Source organism: Vigna angularis, chromosome 2 (assembly GCF_016808095.1).
Source record: "Vigna angularis cultivar LongXiaoDou No.4 chromosome 2, ASM1680809v1, whole genome shotgun sequence".
Classification (NCBI taxonomy): domain Eukaryota; kingdom Viridiplantae; phylum Streptophyta; class Magnoliopsida; order Fabales; family Fabaceae; genus Vigna; species Vigna angularis.
This window is the reverse complement of record NC_068971.1, coordinates 51,943,964-51,959,743: the sequence shown is the minus strand read 5'-3', so window position 1 is coordinate 51,959,743 and position 15,780 is coordinate 51,943,964. Positions and strand designations below refer to the sequence as shown.

Below are 15,780 nucleotides of genomic sequence, written 5' to 3'. Positions count from 1 at the left end.
GGAAAGAACATTAACGTTCAAAAGAAACCATGACAGAAATAAACTTACCAAATTTTCTGGAATCAGGAATAAAATAAAACCTTAACATCAAAATCTGAAAGCTTCAGATAAAGATATCAACCACGACATAAAAGAAATTATTAAACAAAAGTTGTTGAAGTCCATTATCACACAAGCAAGGAAATTAACATATTGAAGAATTTGCACTGACAAACTCACCATAAGACTCCACATCTACCAGCTTCTCTAAAAAGCTTAATAACATGTTAAACAAATACTTCAAATTAGACCAAGAAAGAAAATTCTCCAAGTTCTCATATGATATGTAGTGCGTTGGTGCTGATGTAACATATAATGTGTAGTTCTTTTAGCAATCTCAAACCAAAAACATTGTGTGCTGGAGTTTGATTAAGTGTGAGATCTCTTGTCAGTTAAAGAAATCAAAGAGAAGGAAACATTGATTGATAGATAGATAGATAGATAATTTTTACACATAGAGAGAGGTAGATACAAGTTACAATGAAAAAAGCGATACAAAATTCCATTCCCATATTCATTTTGATCTCATTCTGTTAAGCTGATTAAGTGCAGGTTGCAGAATGTTGAACAGAACCCACCCAATTGCCGGTGCAACCACCAACAGCAGAAGCTGACCCCTGTTGTCACTGCCCGCCGCAGCATCCGCAATCAGACCCATCTCACTCGCTGACGCTTCTGGGCTCCACACCAAGCCCGAGGCGCCGAGTCCAAGCCCAAGCCCAACCATGACCCCCTTGCTGCTTCGCATGCGGTTGACCTGGTTCAGCGCCGGCTGCAGAATGTTGAACAGCACCCACGCTAAGGCGGGAACCACCGGCAGCAACAGCGCAAGCCCACGGTTGTCGCCCTCCGCAATTTGGGCTATTTGCGACGCCGCAAAAGCCGCGTCGCAGTATCCTAGGGTGGAAAAAACTGCCCCCGCGATTGCAGTGCCCGCCATGGAAGATGTTGTTGATGACACGGTAGCGTTAACGGTGGAGGTTAGACCCTTTGGAAGGTTGAGATGGGAAAAGAGAGAAATGGTGGGTTTTGAAGGTGGGAGTGGGAGTTTTAGGCTCTTGGTGTTTACTATGGCCATGGTTGCTGCTATGGTTGCCGCCATTGTGAAACTTCGACAGCTTACTCACTCCAAACAACACTTTGGTTTGGAATATGATGGCTGAATGAAGTGCAGATATTTTCTGGAATCACGACCATCTCTTATCCCAGCATTTTTCATTCGTGCCTTTTCGACCTCATGTTCCTATGTCCTCTTATCACTTCAAATGCTTTAGTTAGTGCTTCTTTTTGAAAATTATGGGTGCATAAAGAAACTACGGGGGTGTAGAAAGAAAAATCGTCATACCATGGATTCAATTGAGCTCAGCCCAGTCCACGTAGAAACTATGAAAATTAGCCCAGACTATGGAGGGGCCCAAGTCACACGCGTAATCTTTTGACTTTTGTTGCCGGTGTATCAGTGCTTTCATATATCTAACTTAGATTATAGAACAATAAATAAAATATTTAATTTTAAATTGTTTTTTTTGTCACGGTGCTTTCATGTATTGGGTTCCGATGTACATCAACCATGGTTTGGAAAAAAGGATTTTTATGTTGTGAAAAATAACATAAATGCTTAGATTGCTGATATTTTATTTTTATTTTTATTTTTATAATTGTGAAATATGATATGGGTGGGCCCTTTGGATTTTCTAAAACCCAGGAAAGAAGGAGAAGAAAGGGAAGTAGGAAGGTCTGCGCTGCAACAAAATCTCCATAATTTTGCATCTGCGTAACTCCATTACCACTTCAAAGCTCCAGCTTCATTTTCAACCCAACCGCCAACTAGGTTTTTTACTTCCTCCTTTTAAAGCCCCCGGTTCGTTGCGAACCGAATACCATGGCAGCTCTGTTACCTTGCGCGCCCAACATAGTCTCTGCTCCGTTCGGGAACCGGAGCACGAGCCGCCTTCCCAACCGTCCTCAATCCCACGCTTTCTCCGGTTCGACCAGGCACTTTCTTCGCGGCTCTCTATCCGTCGCCCGGTTCGGATTCAAACCCGAATTCTTGCCCGAGCCGGAGCACGCTGAAGGCGTGCTCAGAGAACTGTTTGGTCGAGCGGAGGGACTTCTTTACACGATTGCAGACGCCGCCGTATCTTCTTCTTCCGACACGGTTGCTGCTTCCGCCACCGCCAAACAGAGCAATGATTGGCTTTCCGGAATCACCAATTACATGGAGACGGTTCTTAAGGTATTGTTCTCTGAAGCACCGAACTCTTCGATTTGATTTGGTTTTCTCCATGCGTGAAATGGAAACTGTAATTTAAATTATCAACGCGCTGGAAGGAGCTTGTTATTGGTGAGAAGGTATACCGTGTTTGAAGAAAATTTGATTAGCATGATTGAATGGAAACGTAAGATTAAGATTATAACTCTCTATAGTTTGCACTTGTTGTTATTGGTTGGTAGGATTGGTTTCTGGTGCGGATGGTCTGTGGTATTTGCTGCTGTAGTTGAGAATTGTGAAATATCATTGTTTCCACTCGTTCTAGTGATGTAATTTTCTGTTCTAGGTCTGGGCCATATAACGAGCGACTGATAGGCGTTCCACATTGTGTAGGATGAGCTACTTAATATTGTATTTAAGTTTTGTACTCTCCCACCTAATGGAATAGTTTTTTGGGTTGAGTTCTCCTCTTTTGCATAAGTCCTAACAATTGATGCTCTTGTTGAGAGTTGGGTCACTGAAAGAGCTTTCTATGAGCTGGATTAAGGTGCAAACTGAATATTGATGGATGAGTGAAGTTATCTCAAGGTGGCAATGTTAGGAATCCCACATTGAATTGGACGAGTCTCTCCTACCTATTGGACTATTCTTTTATATTGGGCTCTTCTTAATGTGACACTGCTAACAACAACTTTAGATTTATGGTGATAATTTTTTCTTAGGAATAAAATATTTGTTCCGGTTGAAATCTCGTCTTAAGTTCTAGCGTTGGAACTGATGCACTGGAGATTGCTAATTAAACAAATTCAGTCAATTTTTTTGTCAATGTTCCACCATGGGTTATTAAACCAATGTGGTAAACTCTTCCCCTGACTATACACGATAAATTTATTGACAAGACTGTAAACAACTTAGCAAAAGACAGACATAGGAGGTTGCTCTTTATAGTTATAGAGTATTACAATGACTAACACGAGGACATACCTTACTTGTCATTTACTGTTGCATGTGAGTTAGATAGTTATTTTTGTCTCAAGGTTGTACTAGAACAAGTACACACTGGTCTACTTTTGTCTCTACATACTGTCCAGTAATTCTGAGCGGAAGTAATTTGCATTTCTCAGGTACTCAAGGATGGGCTTTCTGCTTTGCATGTCCCATATGCTTATGGTTTTGCAATTATACTGCTCACAGTTCTTGTAAAAGCTGCCACTTTTCCCCTAACCAAAAAGCAGGTTTGTATGCAGTTGTTGAAGTATGTTGACAGTGATCAATAGACTCCATGATCTTTTGAATCTTGTACTTTTATGGTTTTGAACCAACTGTTGTTGCTTTTGACATTGAAAACCTTGGTAATGGATATAATATTCTCATATCATATTCATCATGTTTGTGTCAAATAAAATCTGAGTGATTTGATTATTCACAGGTAGAATCCGCCTTAGCTATGCGAACTTTGCAACCTCAAATAAAGGCTATCCAGGAGCGGTATGCTGGTGATCAGGTATTTGGCCTTTAGAAGTGTTACTTTCTCCAATACTATCTCGTTTATAACAATTAAACCACTGTCGGAACTACCGTATAAATTTTTAGACATTGCCTGAAAGCTTTAACTGTTAAAGCATGACTCCATCTTTATTCCCCCTCTGCCACTGGTAGAGGGGGTGGCAGCATAAGCTCCTATAATTTTGATAAGATTCCATTTCTGGTACTCCTTTTACTGTGTGCTTAGAATGTTAAAAGATAGTATTTGATTGGATTTCTGATCAACAGTCGTATTTGGAATGATAAAAAATAGGATTTATTTTATTTTTAAAATCCATGGATTTCTATCATTTTTTATGAATCCTGACACATTTTGCAGGATTTGTGGGAATTGATTCATTTCACCCTTACTGAATTGCCTTGTGAAACGAAAAATCAATTTATTTTAATGAGTTCCAAAATAGGATTTTATTTTGAATCAGTTAAAATCTTTTTTATAATAGAGTCCTAACATAGAATTTATTATTTTGGAATCTAATAAAATAATTTGCTACTTTTGAGGATTCCAAACACAATGTTAGCTTTTGACTCTGCAAGCTCTTAACCAATGGAATTCCTTAAAAAATAGTTCAAACTTGAAGATTTATTTATTGCTTCTTGCAGGAGAGACTTCAACTTGAAACTGCTAGATTGTATAAACTAGCCAACATTAATCCTCTAGCAGGTATTCATTTTATTATGCTGCAAAAGGTTTATTGATCTTTCGTTTTGGCTTTGAGGATTGAACCTTCCAAGGATTTCACATCACAAGTCCTATCGTTTCTTAGTTATTGTCACAATTTTTCTCCTAATGTTTCCTAGGTTAATAAATGGAACTATGAGCATTATGTGATTTTGAAAACATGAAGATGGTAACTCTTTTGTCAATGTCTTCATTTTTTTTACTAGGATGCCTGCCCACACTCGCAACCATACCAGTGTGGATTGGGCTATATCGAGCCCTTTCAAATGTGGCTGACGAGGTATGCTGCTTATGATGTTGATTTTTAATTTGATAGTTAAATATGGAATTTTTTGTTCTTTAAATGACTCATATCTTTCATGGCTAATGTAATTCATTTGTCGGATCTGATATATGAAGGGACTCCTTACTGAAGGCTTCTTTTGGATACCTTCTCTTGCTGGTCCAACTACAATCGCAGCTCGTCAAAATGGCAGTGGTATCTCTTGGCTTTTTCCTTTTGTGGTGAGTGTCAGTTAGGAAGTAAAATTTCATGTCATAAATATTTAGCTATGTAACCTTGTGGTTTTCTGTTTGCTCCTTTTTTAAGGCTCTACCATGTTGGCAACTTGATATTGTTTTCATTCTTTATAATTAGAGAAAGCCAAACTATCCATTATTCTAACTTTTGTGCCCGCTAACCTCTCTTTCAGTAGTTACCCAGATCATATAGGGAAACCCCAACCTTTGGGGGTGTGCAAATAACAATCATGTCATATATGTACTAAAGTTGAATTCTTTGCTGGCTTCAGAGGGTATATTAGGTAAAATATTTGTATGCGAAAAAACTCTTAAAGTAATTTCGTTGTGGCATATATTTTTAGTATAAGCGGGCGGGTGTGTGTGCATTGATCCACAAGTGTGGTTACCCAATAAAAAAAGGCAGGATAGGTGTGTATTTACATTACACGCATTATTAAGTTAAGCACTTACTTGAAGAGCTTACATTTATTCAGGACCAACTAAGATTCACCTCTCTTTCTCTGTTGTCAAAGTCAACAATTGAATGAATGTTAATGTTTGGTTTGTCAAGTGGAACAGATCATTTTTAATTTTGATTCACCTTCATTGTTTTAGATTATTGTATGATATTTGCCATATTTCTTTTTTTGGTTTTTGTTCACATTGTTGGTGATTTATTGCAGATTCTAAGTAAATTTAAATGTGAATTTTGTTTTAGTGATTTTTTCTTTACTCTTTCTTCAGGATGGTGCCCCTCCCCTTGGATGGTCAGATACATTGGCTTATCTGGTCTTGCCGGTGTTGCTAATCGTCTCTCAGTACATATCTGTCCAAATAATGCAGTCATCACAGGTCAATCATGTTGCATATACCATTAAATTAAATGTGTGCTAATTTTATTCATGAAACCTGTGCCTTATAAAAGTTTTAGCCATTCTCTATTATAGCTTTAAATGGAACACATTTTCAAGCTGCTTGGTAATTTAACACTATGTTTTAATTTTGGCAATTTTGTATCCATAGTGTAGCCACATGGCCGGATTAACTTTGCATCCAATGTCATGTAACCCAACCCTTCCCCTCTGCTACAAGAATTAAAGAAAACTTTATTGATTTACTTTGTGTGTCTGCACATTAAAAGGCATCTGTGTATTTATTTTGGTGGCTGAGTTAGTTGTAATTTTCCTTGCCAATTTTCAGCCTAATGATCCCAACATGAAAAGTTCTCAAGTGTTGACCAAGTTCCTTCCATTAATGATTGGTTACTTTGCTCTCTCAGTTCCTTCTGGTCTTAGCCTTTACTGGTCAGTATAGGTAAAGCTCACAGTTGGTTTTGTTTACTTAGCCCATATCTATATTTACCTATTATTTTTTATGTTGTGTAGGTTAACAAATAATATATTGAGCACTGGACAACAAGTATGGCTTCAAAAGTTAGGAGGTGCCAAAAATCCTGTGAGGCAAGTCCCAGATGATATCATCAAAAATGACGGAACCCGGGTTCAGAAGTCAATATCTAAGCTAAATTCCACAATAGTGGAAGAAGCCGGCCAAAGTGAGAAAACATCAGAGGGGCCACAACCTGGTGATAGGTTAGTAGTTATAGGTAGTTACACTCATTTCATTTGCCATTGGTTTATTTTCATATGTTGTGATTGTACTCCTCGTTGTGTTGAAGATTTAAGCAATTAAAGGAGCAAGAGGAAAGGAGAAGACAACAAAGAGAAGAAGAAGAAAAAATGAAAGGCATGGAAACAGCAGCTAGAGAGACTGAAGTAGATGATAGTCACGTGACACTTGAGAAAACTGGAGGTGATTTAACTGTTGAAAAATCTCGGTCTGTGGGTTCAGATACTGATCCCTCCATATCTGGAGTGGTAAATGGCAACTTATTAAGTACAGACTTAGAGGGAAATCAGAATTTTACATCTACATCTGAGACACAAAATAATGAAGGCTCTGCTCATTTCAACAATGATGAGATAAACGAGAAAAATTCAGACAAGGTATTATTGCACATGAATATTTGACTTTTTCCTAATATTTATTTGTTAAAGATGCATTTGCTCCACCATATACATGCTAGGATAAGATTATTTCTTCCAAATAAAGTGATTGAAACATGGATAATAGTGTAAGCGCTGATAATTAGTTGTTGAGTGAATTTCATTTAAATTTTATTAAAAACATTAAATTCAATTTTTTAAATAATTCTTAAATTTTTCATAATAGTTGAAAATATTAAAAAAGGAGTTGGCTTAATATACTCAGAGTATATTGGGACTGTACACCAAAATTAAATGAACAAAATGCTACAACTTCACTTAATGGGTGTTTAAGTAAATTCATTTTTTAAAATTTAAAAACCGAAAACTCTCTTCATTTCCTAATCCTTCCTCAACATTACTCCTCTTCCCCCCGTATCCCTCCACCATCCCACCATGAACAATTCATTTTATTTCGAAAATTTAAAGATCAATCTTAGATTTTTTTTTCCTTCGTATCTGTAGTAAACGCTAATCAATTACGTGTAAAGATTTGGAGGGAAATCAGATTTTTGACATCTACATGAGACAGAAAATGTGAAAGTTCTGCTTATTTCAATCATGTTGAGATGAACTAGAAAAGTGTAGACAAGATATTATTGCACATATGAATATAGGGCATTTTTCGTAACATTTATTTGTCAAAGATGCACTCTTCATAATAGATATGCTAGAAAATACTCCTATCTAATTTCCATCACTGAACATGTGAGAAAGATGAGTAACGAGAGAAATATAAAGTGCTTTTGGCAATTTCTTCCTCTTCCTTTTGTGGGCAAGGAATGACAAGGTGTATATTAACACTCAATCACCTTTTCAGTTTGGCTGATATTACAAAGACTATGCAAGAGCTAATTTTTGTAGTGCTATATCCTTTAATGTGAAATGTTTGCTTGACAATTTTGCTTGCCTATTCCACTTTTAAAAGACTGTAAACACTCTCCCGTATACTAAATTGGGAAATCTTTTGTGAACAACAAAAAGTTGCCTTCTTTGATTTTGTGACACTTCTAGATGTGTGTGTGTATGAAGTCGCATACAGAATCTATAATTAGATGTTCAAATAATGGAACTGACTAGACTATACTGTGCGATACCATTCTTAGTGATTTGTTGGTACGTTGTGTGCGCGTTTCTTTTTTGAACTTTATATTACTTCTCTGGTGCCGAGAGAAACCATTAATTTTACCATCAGCACAAACATAACAACCTCATAATTCTATGTGTCTGATCCGTCATCTTACAGGAACCAAGAGAAGTATTAACATCTACAACCACTGCAAACAGACAACCTCCTGCAGAAGATTCAGATCGCATGACAAAGGATTGACCAACTAAACAGATTGATCTACTTGGATATTGACTCGCCCAGTTGCCACTACATGCCATATTGGAATACTGTCTGCCTTGCAATTTGGCATTCGCCTGGTTAATGCTGTAGATTGTTACAGAAATGGTGCAATGAATGAGATTAAAGGTCTCTATATCTATATCGGCCGAGGAAGTGGTTAGATTTGACGGCTGATTTTACAGCCTTATAGTTTTAGTCTGTATTGTACTCTTCTCATCAATTTTCATTGTCAAGGATGGATGAATTCACATTAGATCAGATGTTTCACAATACCCTTTATAGTCAACTCGTTATCTTTAATATCTTTAATATCATTTTTGTTTGTCACTGTAACATTTCAATAAATGCTGGCTTGAATCTGTATACTATACCGTGACGGGGAATATACGTGATGCGTTTTATCCATAATACCGGGACACTGAAGCTTTTGAATGCCATGTTTCATTTGTCTACGGTGACTCGGTTCCTGTTTTTCTATCACACCCTCCTACTTCTGTTCCTATGGAAGTGTAGAAAGAAATTACCAGCAAAGGAAGAGGGAAAGACCCAATAAATGTTTCCTGGTTTCTTATTTTCCTCATACTTTCATCTTTGGTTTGAGTGACATTGAAAGAAATACGGCATCGTACATATTAGAAAATACGGACTCTATAATGTGTACGGTAGTACCTTAAGTAGCACAATACAGTATTTTATTTATTTATTTCGAACTTCGTCTACGCAACGATTAAGCTTTAATAAGAATTATATTTTTTTTCATTACCGATATGAATTACATTATTCTTAGAATAAATTATTTTTATCTATCACTTTACATCACCTCAATCATCTTATCGGACACTTCTCTTTTCAAACACAACTTTTATACGATAAAATTGTATAAATACAACTTTTTCAAACATTGATACCTGCAATATCTCATGTCACAAGCAAAGTAGGAGCTTGGGGAATGTATTGTTTGATTATGAAGGTTTGACCCTTTGCATTGAAGGAGAGAAACATGGTGATGTTAATTAATTACATTGTTGAGCACATGATCCAATCATTAAAGATAAGTTTACTTTTCTATGGTACAAATTATTGTTTTTATTATAGTAACATGTTCCACAAGCCAATTTGTTGTTTTCTTTTGGTAAGAAAGTCACGAGTGAGTAAAAAACAAATGAATGTGTACTCAAATCCTTAACCTCAAATCTATAGATATATTCTTAAGTTGTAATCATTTGATATCTTCTTAGTTACATTTTACAAATCTTTGTTCAAATTAATCAAAAATTTGAAAACTGATAAATATTTAAGTGTTGTTTTCATTTTTATCAGTGCTGATTTTGATTTGGTGATGTATACAAGTATTTCTAATTTTCTTTTTTTTTTTCTTATACTTTTCACCTTTCCTTTCATGCGATTAGGAGTTAGATACTGACAATTTTTCAAATTGAGATTAAACATTTTTTTAAATAGTATATAAGTTTAAAGAAAACATGTACTTGTTTGGATTTGACAATTTTTCTTAATAATTAAAAAATAACACTATTAATATTAATATTTATTGAATCGTAAACTAAACATATCACATGTGTACAACAAATAAAAGTAATTTCATCATATATTTTTTAGATTATAGAAGATAATAATAATAATAATAATAATAATTGTTTGAGCTGACAGTGGTGATACATTAATAACGTAATCGCAATGTCTTCTTTTGATTTAAGTGTGTAATTAATATTGATCCACGTTGACCAAGTTGATAATATTGAATTTTTTGCAGAGTGAAGACATGCATGATTAGTGATCAACTATAGTAATCTTTATTCATGAAATTAATTAGTAGCATAATGGCCAATGGGAATGGTAGCTATATGGCACATGGTTTGATGATGATAAGCTATATGAGTTATATATCCTAATAATCCATACCTCATAAAGCCATCACATGCACCTTTTGACAAAACTCTTTTCTTAATTATCCTGTTATCTAAACTGCACTCAAACCACATGATTTCTGTAAAAAACTAAGATCAACTACCTCATTTTCGTTATGTAAAACTCCATACATTTGCCTTTCTGCAAACTGCATTAATTGCAGTTCCTTCTTTCTTTTCTTTTCAGTTTACACAAAAATATTCAAATCTGAATCACATGCTCTATTATGACAAACTCTATCACAAAAAGTCTCACTAATATTAATTAATTTGCTATATAATATAATCCAATCATATGAATATTTAGCATCTGACATGAGAGAAACCTTTCCGTAGGATACCTTTCTTGTACTTCCCAAATCAACCAATCATTCACGCATACAAAAATATCAACTAACTTTGTTTTCTTTCTTAACTCAATTTACCTTAACAGTGAAAGAAGTCAGTATACTATATATAATGTAAACATTTTTTCTTTTTCAAACCTTTTGATCCATCTGACTATGATTATCATATTTCAACCACACATGCATCGTTATTCTTCTGTGAAATTAATGTGTCACGTGACGGTCTGCACTTGTCATAAACTAAATCACACTTTTCAATTGAAGTGGATGAGTTTTTTGTGAATTGAATAAAACCTCTATCAACTATTTTGACATGCAATTAAGTTAAATTTATAAATGCTTTAGAAAATATGTGTATATATAAAATTAGTCTATTATTTTTGTTGTTTTAGATAATACTGAAGTTTATAATTCAAATTCTATTATAATTTTATTCTTAAAAGATGATATTCTCTAAAAATATATAATGCTAATAAGATCTAAATTCAATAACATAAAAAATTAATATTATTATTTACTCAAAATCTTAAAATAATGGGTCTTCATCTTTATACAATGTCCAAAACGAGACTTCGACTCGTAATTAAATTCTAAACAAAATTTTTACCTAATTGTAAAACTCCATAGGGATAAACAGAGCACACAGTTTTGTTGTTTAATAAGTGTTTGGGCCATGAGTGGAAGCAGAATTTCATCACCCAATTGGAATCTTGCAGTATTAGTGAGTTTTGGTGAAAAAAGTTTCCCAGCCAAAAGTACAGAATGGTTAGTTTGGCCCAATTTGTGGAAGCATATCTGACTGTTGGATTAGGTGAAAGAAATAAGGGGCAGAGATTTCACAGAGAAGAAGAAGTAGGGCCCACTTAGAGAAGCATGAAAAGTAAACACTGCCCACATGGGCTAACATGCCTTCACATCTATGCATCTCAACACATTCACGGATCGTACGGTTCTCCCATGTGTCCTCTCTTTAGGTCATACTGTCCTTTCAATTTCCTCTTCCTAATAATAATCCCTTTCATCTCATGTTAAATTCATCATATTAATCTTTTATTCATTAATAATGACAGATGTTAAGAAAATCAGCTAGATTCCATTTCATCACATTGCGCACTTCACGCTTCTACATGTGTTCTGCTCAGATCATTTAGTGTGCATCATTTTCCTTTCTTCTTCTGTAAAAACATTATGATGCTCACAATAAATTTTCCTTCTATCCATTCTCATCCCATCACTTTGCTAGATAAGGTAAGCTCTCTAGTATTTCGCGTACCGCTCGTGAATCATCACACACAAATTAATAAATCAATGCACATTTTTTTATTTCTCTAAGATTCAAGAAGATAAGATATACCAGAAACAATATCAATGAGAGATATATGAGTCTAACCACCACATAAGACATTAGAAATTAATATAATTTTCTACTTAAAATCCGAATTCAATGGATTAATGTATCTTTTGTAGGGAGGTTCAACACACACGTACACATATATTTATACACCGGTAAGATATATTTATACACCGATAAGATATATTGTCTGAGTTAAGTTCTCATAAATTTCTTTTGTTATCACTCCAAAAGAGTTCTTACGAACGTAGATATCTTATGTGTATATAAATTCAAATCAGATAAAACAAGAAATAGAGCCAACATCTTTAAGATTACGATACTTTCCTTTCTCATTCCTATTCAATATAAACTTAGACTCACGAATTATAAGAAAAGAAACATAGAAAATTATATAAATGTTACATGCAAGAGTTTAATTGAAGGAGGAAGTAAATTCAACAGAAAAATACGTAGATTTCAAACAGTGAGCCTTCATTAATATATGTTAATATATGCAATGTGTAGAGAGCAGAAACCTACTTCAACGGCCATAGTGACTTCAGGTTGCAGATGAAAGTGATCGGTAGAGAAGGTCACTGAAGTGGGGTATGCATGCTGTAAATACTGAAGTAGCTTACTGCATATGAAGCAAATAACCGACAAAGATTTCGTCTACACAAATGTATGTGTCGGCGCACAGTTAATTGGTGATTAAACTTTGAAACAACGTTCTAAAACACTTAATACCTTGTAAGACATAGCTCTAATGCACCATGAGAAATTGAGTATTTTTTACTTAACATTAAACAACAAAGAGGTGGTCCAGGGGATACGAAAAGTAGCCAGAATTTGGAAAAAAGGATTACAGAGAATTTGGGAGCTTACTTAAACAGTTAGCAGAATACTGATAAAGTATTGTATTAAGGATGATTATTGATTACCTTAAGTCATGGGAATCTCGGATCTTATGTACCAAATACTTTTTTTTTATAGATATGAGGCACGGTTTTCCAGTTTGTTCCCTATATATAGTGTAAAATGTCATTACATCTACTCACAAGCACACTATTCCTTTATCTTCCTTGCTTCTCAGTACTAGTACTCCTGTAGAGTTTTTGATTCTGATTGCAGATCAAGCAGCTATGGAAATTCTAATTCTGCTGTCATTTATGTTACTCTTTCTGCTGCTTGTACCTTCCTGCATTTGTTCTTCCCCACTTCAAGATCCTGAACTAGTGGTGGAAGATGTACAAAAGTAGGAAACAAAGCTTTTCTCATCATCAACATCTTTTTAAGACTGCTTACATGTACTTGCATGTTTCAGCATTATAAGGGTAATTAACCAAAACTTATATGTTATTTTTTGTGTCAGGAGCATTAATGCCTCAAGGAGGAACTTAGCATTTCTCTCTTGTGGGACGGGGAACCCCATTGATGATTGTTGGAGGTGTGATGCCAATTGGGAAAAGAATCGGAAGAATTTAGCAGAGTGTTCCATTGGGTTTGGTAAGCATGCAATTGGAGGGAGGGATGGTAAAATATATGTGGTGACTGACCCTGGTGATCACGCTGTGAATCCCAAGCCAGGAACACTGAGATATGGTGTGATCCAAGAGGAACCACTGTGGATCATTTTCCAGCGTGACATGGTGATCAAGCTGAAGCAAGAGCTTATGATGAACTCTTTCAAGACCATAGATGGTAGAGGGGTAAGTGTGCACATTGCTGGTGGCCCTTGCATTACTATACAGTATGTGAGCAACATTATCATTCATGGGATTAACATCCATGACTGCAAGCAAGGAGGGAATGCCTATGTGAGAGACTCCCCTACACACTATGGGTGGAGGACTCTCTCAGATGGTGATGGCATCTCCATCTTTGGTGGGAGCCATGTTTGGGTGGATCACTGTTCTCTCTCCAATTGCCGTGATGGACTGATTGATGCCATCCATGGATCCACTGCCATTACCATATCCAACAATTTCTTGACCCACCACAACAAGGTCATGCTTTTGGGCCACAGTGATACTTTCACTAGGGACAAGAACATGCAAGTCACCATTGCCTTTAACCATTTTGGAGAAGGGCTAGTACAGAGAATGCCAAGGTGAGAAAGATCTTTATAAAGGGTATCTAATTGTGTATACTTAAACCTTGTTTGTGTGTTAAAGATTTCACATAAGTCAAAATTTATAGTATATAAGTAGGTGCAAACATTTACAAATCGATTTTATAAGATTGAATTAGGTTTAAAGTTTACTTTTTTAACACTTTTTAACATGTCTTAAACCATCTTAACACAGTTTTACATCTGCAGATGTAGGTATGGATACTTCCATGTGGTGAACAATGATTACACCCAATGGCAAATGTATGCCATAGGAGGGAGTTCTGCCCCAACAATCAATAGCCAAGGGAATAGATTTTTTGCTTCTAATGACCATACCTTCAAAGAGGTAAGTTGCAGAAGACTAAGATTTTCATCTGTTGGCTTTTAAGGTTTAACTGCAGCATACTTTATGAAATAACATCTAAATTACTAGTGTCACATCCAATTTGTGGATTGGTCATAATTGGTTTTAGAATTTAGGTAGATAGATGTTGTTATTATTATTACAGTTGGTGGTAGTTAAGAATTAAAAATTGAAAGTGATTTCAGGTGACAAAGAGGGAGAATGCAGCACAGAGCCAATGGAAGAGTTGGAATTGGAGGTCAACGGGAGATTTGATGCTAAACGGTGCGTTTTTCACTGCATCAGGAGCAGGTGCATCTTCAAGCTATGCAAGAGCTTCCAGTTTGGCAGCAAAACCATCTTCACTCGTCAGTTCTTTAACAGCATCAGCTGGATCACTTAGATGTAGAAAGGGTTCACGTTGCTGAGTTCAACCATTCACCAACACAACCCAATATTATTACATCATACTACTATATTATATTACACAGTAATAAAAGGCAAACAATAATGCATGCCTAGTGGTTCAACTTTCTGTATATGTAACTTCTTAGACATTTTTCTTTTTTTTAACGACAACCTTAGCTTGTGCTCACAATACAAAAGATCCACTTTCTGGTTCCTACGTTACCTAAGTCGGCTGATGAGGTTGATAGACCACACAAGCTGTAGAGTTGATGTAATTGAATTTTCAATGAAAAACCAGAATGAAGACAAGTAGTAGCTCATTGAAATGCCTACATGCTGTGTCCATACTGTGTACATATACATCTTAGTGTACCTTTAACAAGTCTTCATATACTGATATACTTAAGAAAACTTTCTACTTTTAGTTATTCAACAAGAATCTTCAAAACAACTTTTAATGGATGAATGTGTTGGGTCTATCAAGGAGGAGATTTACCGGGTAAACACAAATCCAATGAGATATGAGTCCAACCATATAAGGGATTGACACCACTCTTTACCCAAAACCTTAACACTTGGATTCTCAGGCTCTAATACCACTGTTGAGAATATCAAGTAGGGAATTCATCAGAGAGACACAATACCAATGAGATATGAGTCCAAACATATAAGGGATTGACACCACTTTCTACTCAAAATCTTAAGAGAATGGGTTAACGGGTCTTTTACCTTTATATCGTGTTTTACTTTTAAATTTCTATCAACTGTGAGATTTGGACTCACACTTGAATTCCCAACAGAAAAACTAAAGATAAGACGAGTTTAAAATATATAAATGAATACAAATCTTATTTTCAATTTTCATGAGATCAAGATATGCTTAAATTCCACATTTTAAAATATGAAATACTACATGGAGGATAACCCCGATGTGGA

At 35.5% G+C, this 15,780-nt stretch overlaps 3 protein-coding genes across 3 annotated transcripts; 2 read left to right on the top strand and 1 right to left on the bottom strand.

The window, feature by feature from the left end:
• Nucleotides 1-431: 431 nt before the first annotated feature.
• LOC108329254 (photosystem II core complex proteins psbY, chloroplastic) lies at nucleotides 432-1,285 on the bottom strand. Its single transcript, XM_017563388.2, has one exon. The coding sequence runs from the start codon at nucleotides 1,139-1,141 to the stop codon at nucleotides 554-556; it is 588 nt and encodes a 195-aa protein (XP_017418877.2). The 5' UTR covers nucleotides 1,142-1,285; the 3' UTR covers nucleotides 432-553.
• Nucleotides 1,286-1,585: 300 nt separating this feature from the next.
• On the top strand, nucleotides 1,586-8,708 carry LOC108329253 (ALBINO3-like protein 1, chloroplastic). Its single transcript, XM_017563387.2, has 11 exons — nucleotides 1,586-2,275; nucleotides 3,376-3,486; nucleotides 3,681-3,755; nucleotides 4,400-4,460; nucleotides 4,685-4,758; nucleotides 4,878-4,982; nucleotides 5,724-5,831; nucleotides 6,180-6,283; nucleotides 6,365-6,571; nucleotides 6,658-6,985; nucleotides 8,271-8,708. The coding sequence occupies exons 1-11, from the start codon at nucleotides 1,922-1,924 to the stop codon at nucleotides 8,352-8,354; spliced, it is 1,611 nt and encodes a 536-aa protein (XP_017418876.1). The 5' UTR covers nucleotides 1,586-1,921; the 3' UTR covers nucleotides 8,355-8,708.
• Nucleotides 8,709-12,914: 4,206 nt separating this feature from the next.
• On the top strand, nucleotides 12,915-15,239 carry LOC108327940 (probable pectate lyase 5). Its single transcript, XM_017561677.2, has 4 exons — nucleotides 12,915-13,235; nucleotides 13,353-14,090; nucleotides 14,301-14,439; nucleotides 14,643-15,239. Exons 1-4 carry the CDS (start codon nucleotides 13,123-13,125, stop codon nucleotides 14,862-14,864), a joined length of 1,212 nt encoding a protein of 403 aa, XP_017417166.1. The 5' UTR covers nucleotides 12,915-13,122; the 3' UTR covers nucleotides 14,865-15,239.
• The last annotated feature ends 541 nt before the right edge of the window (nucleotides 15,240-15,780 follow it).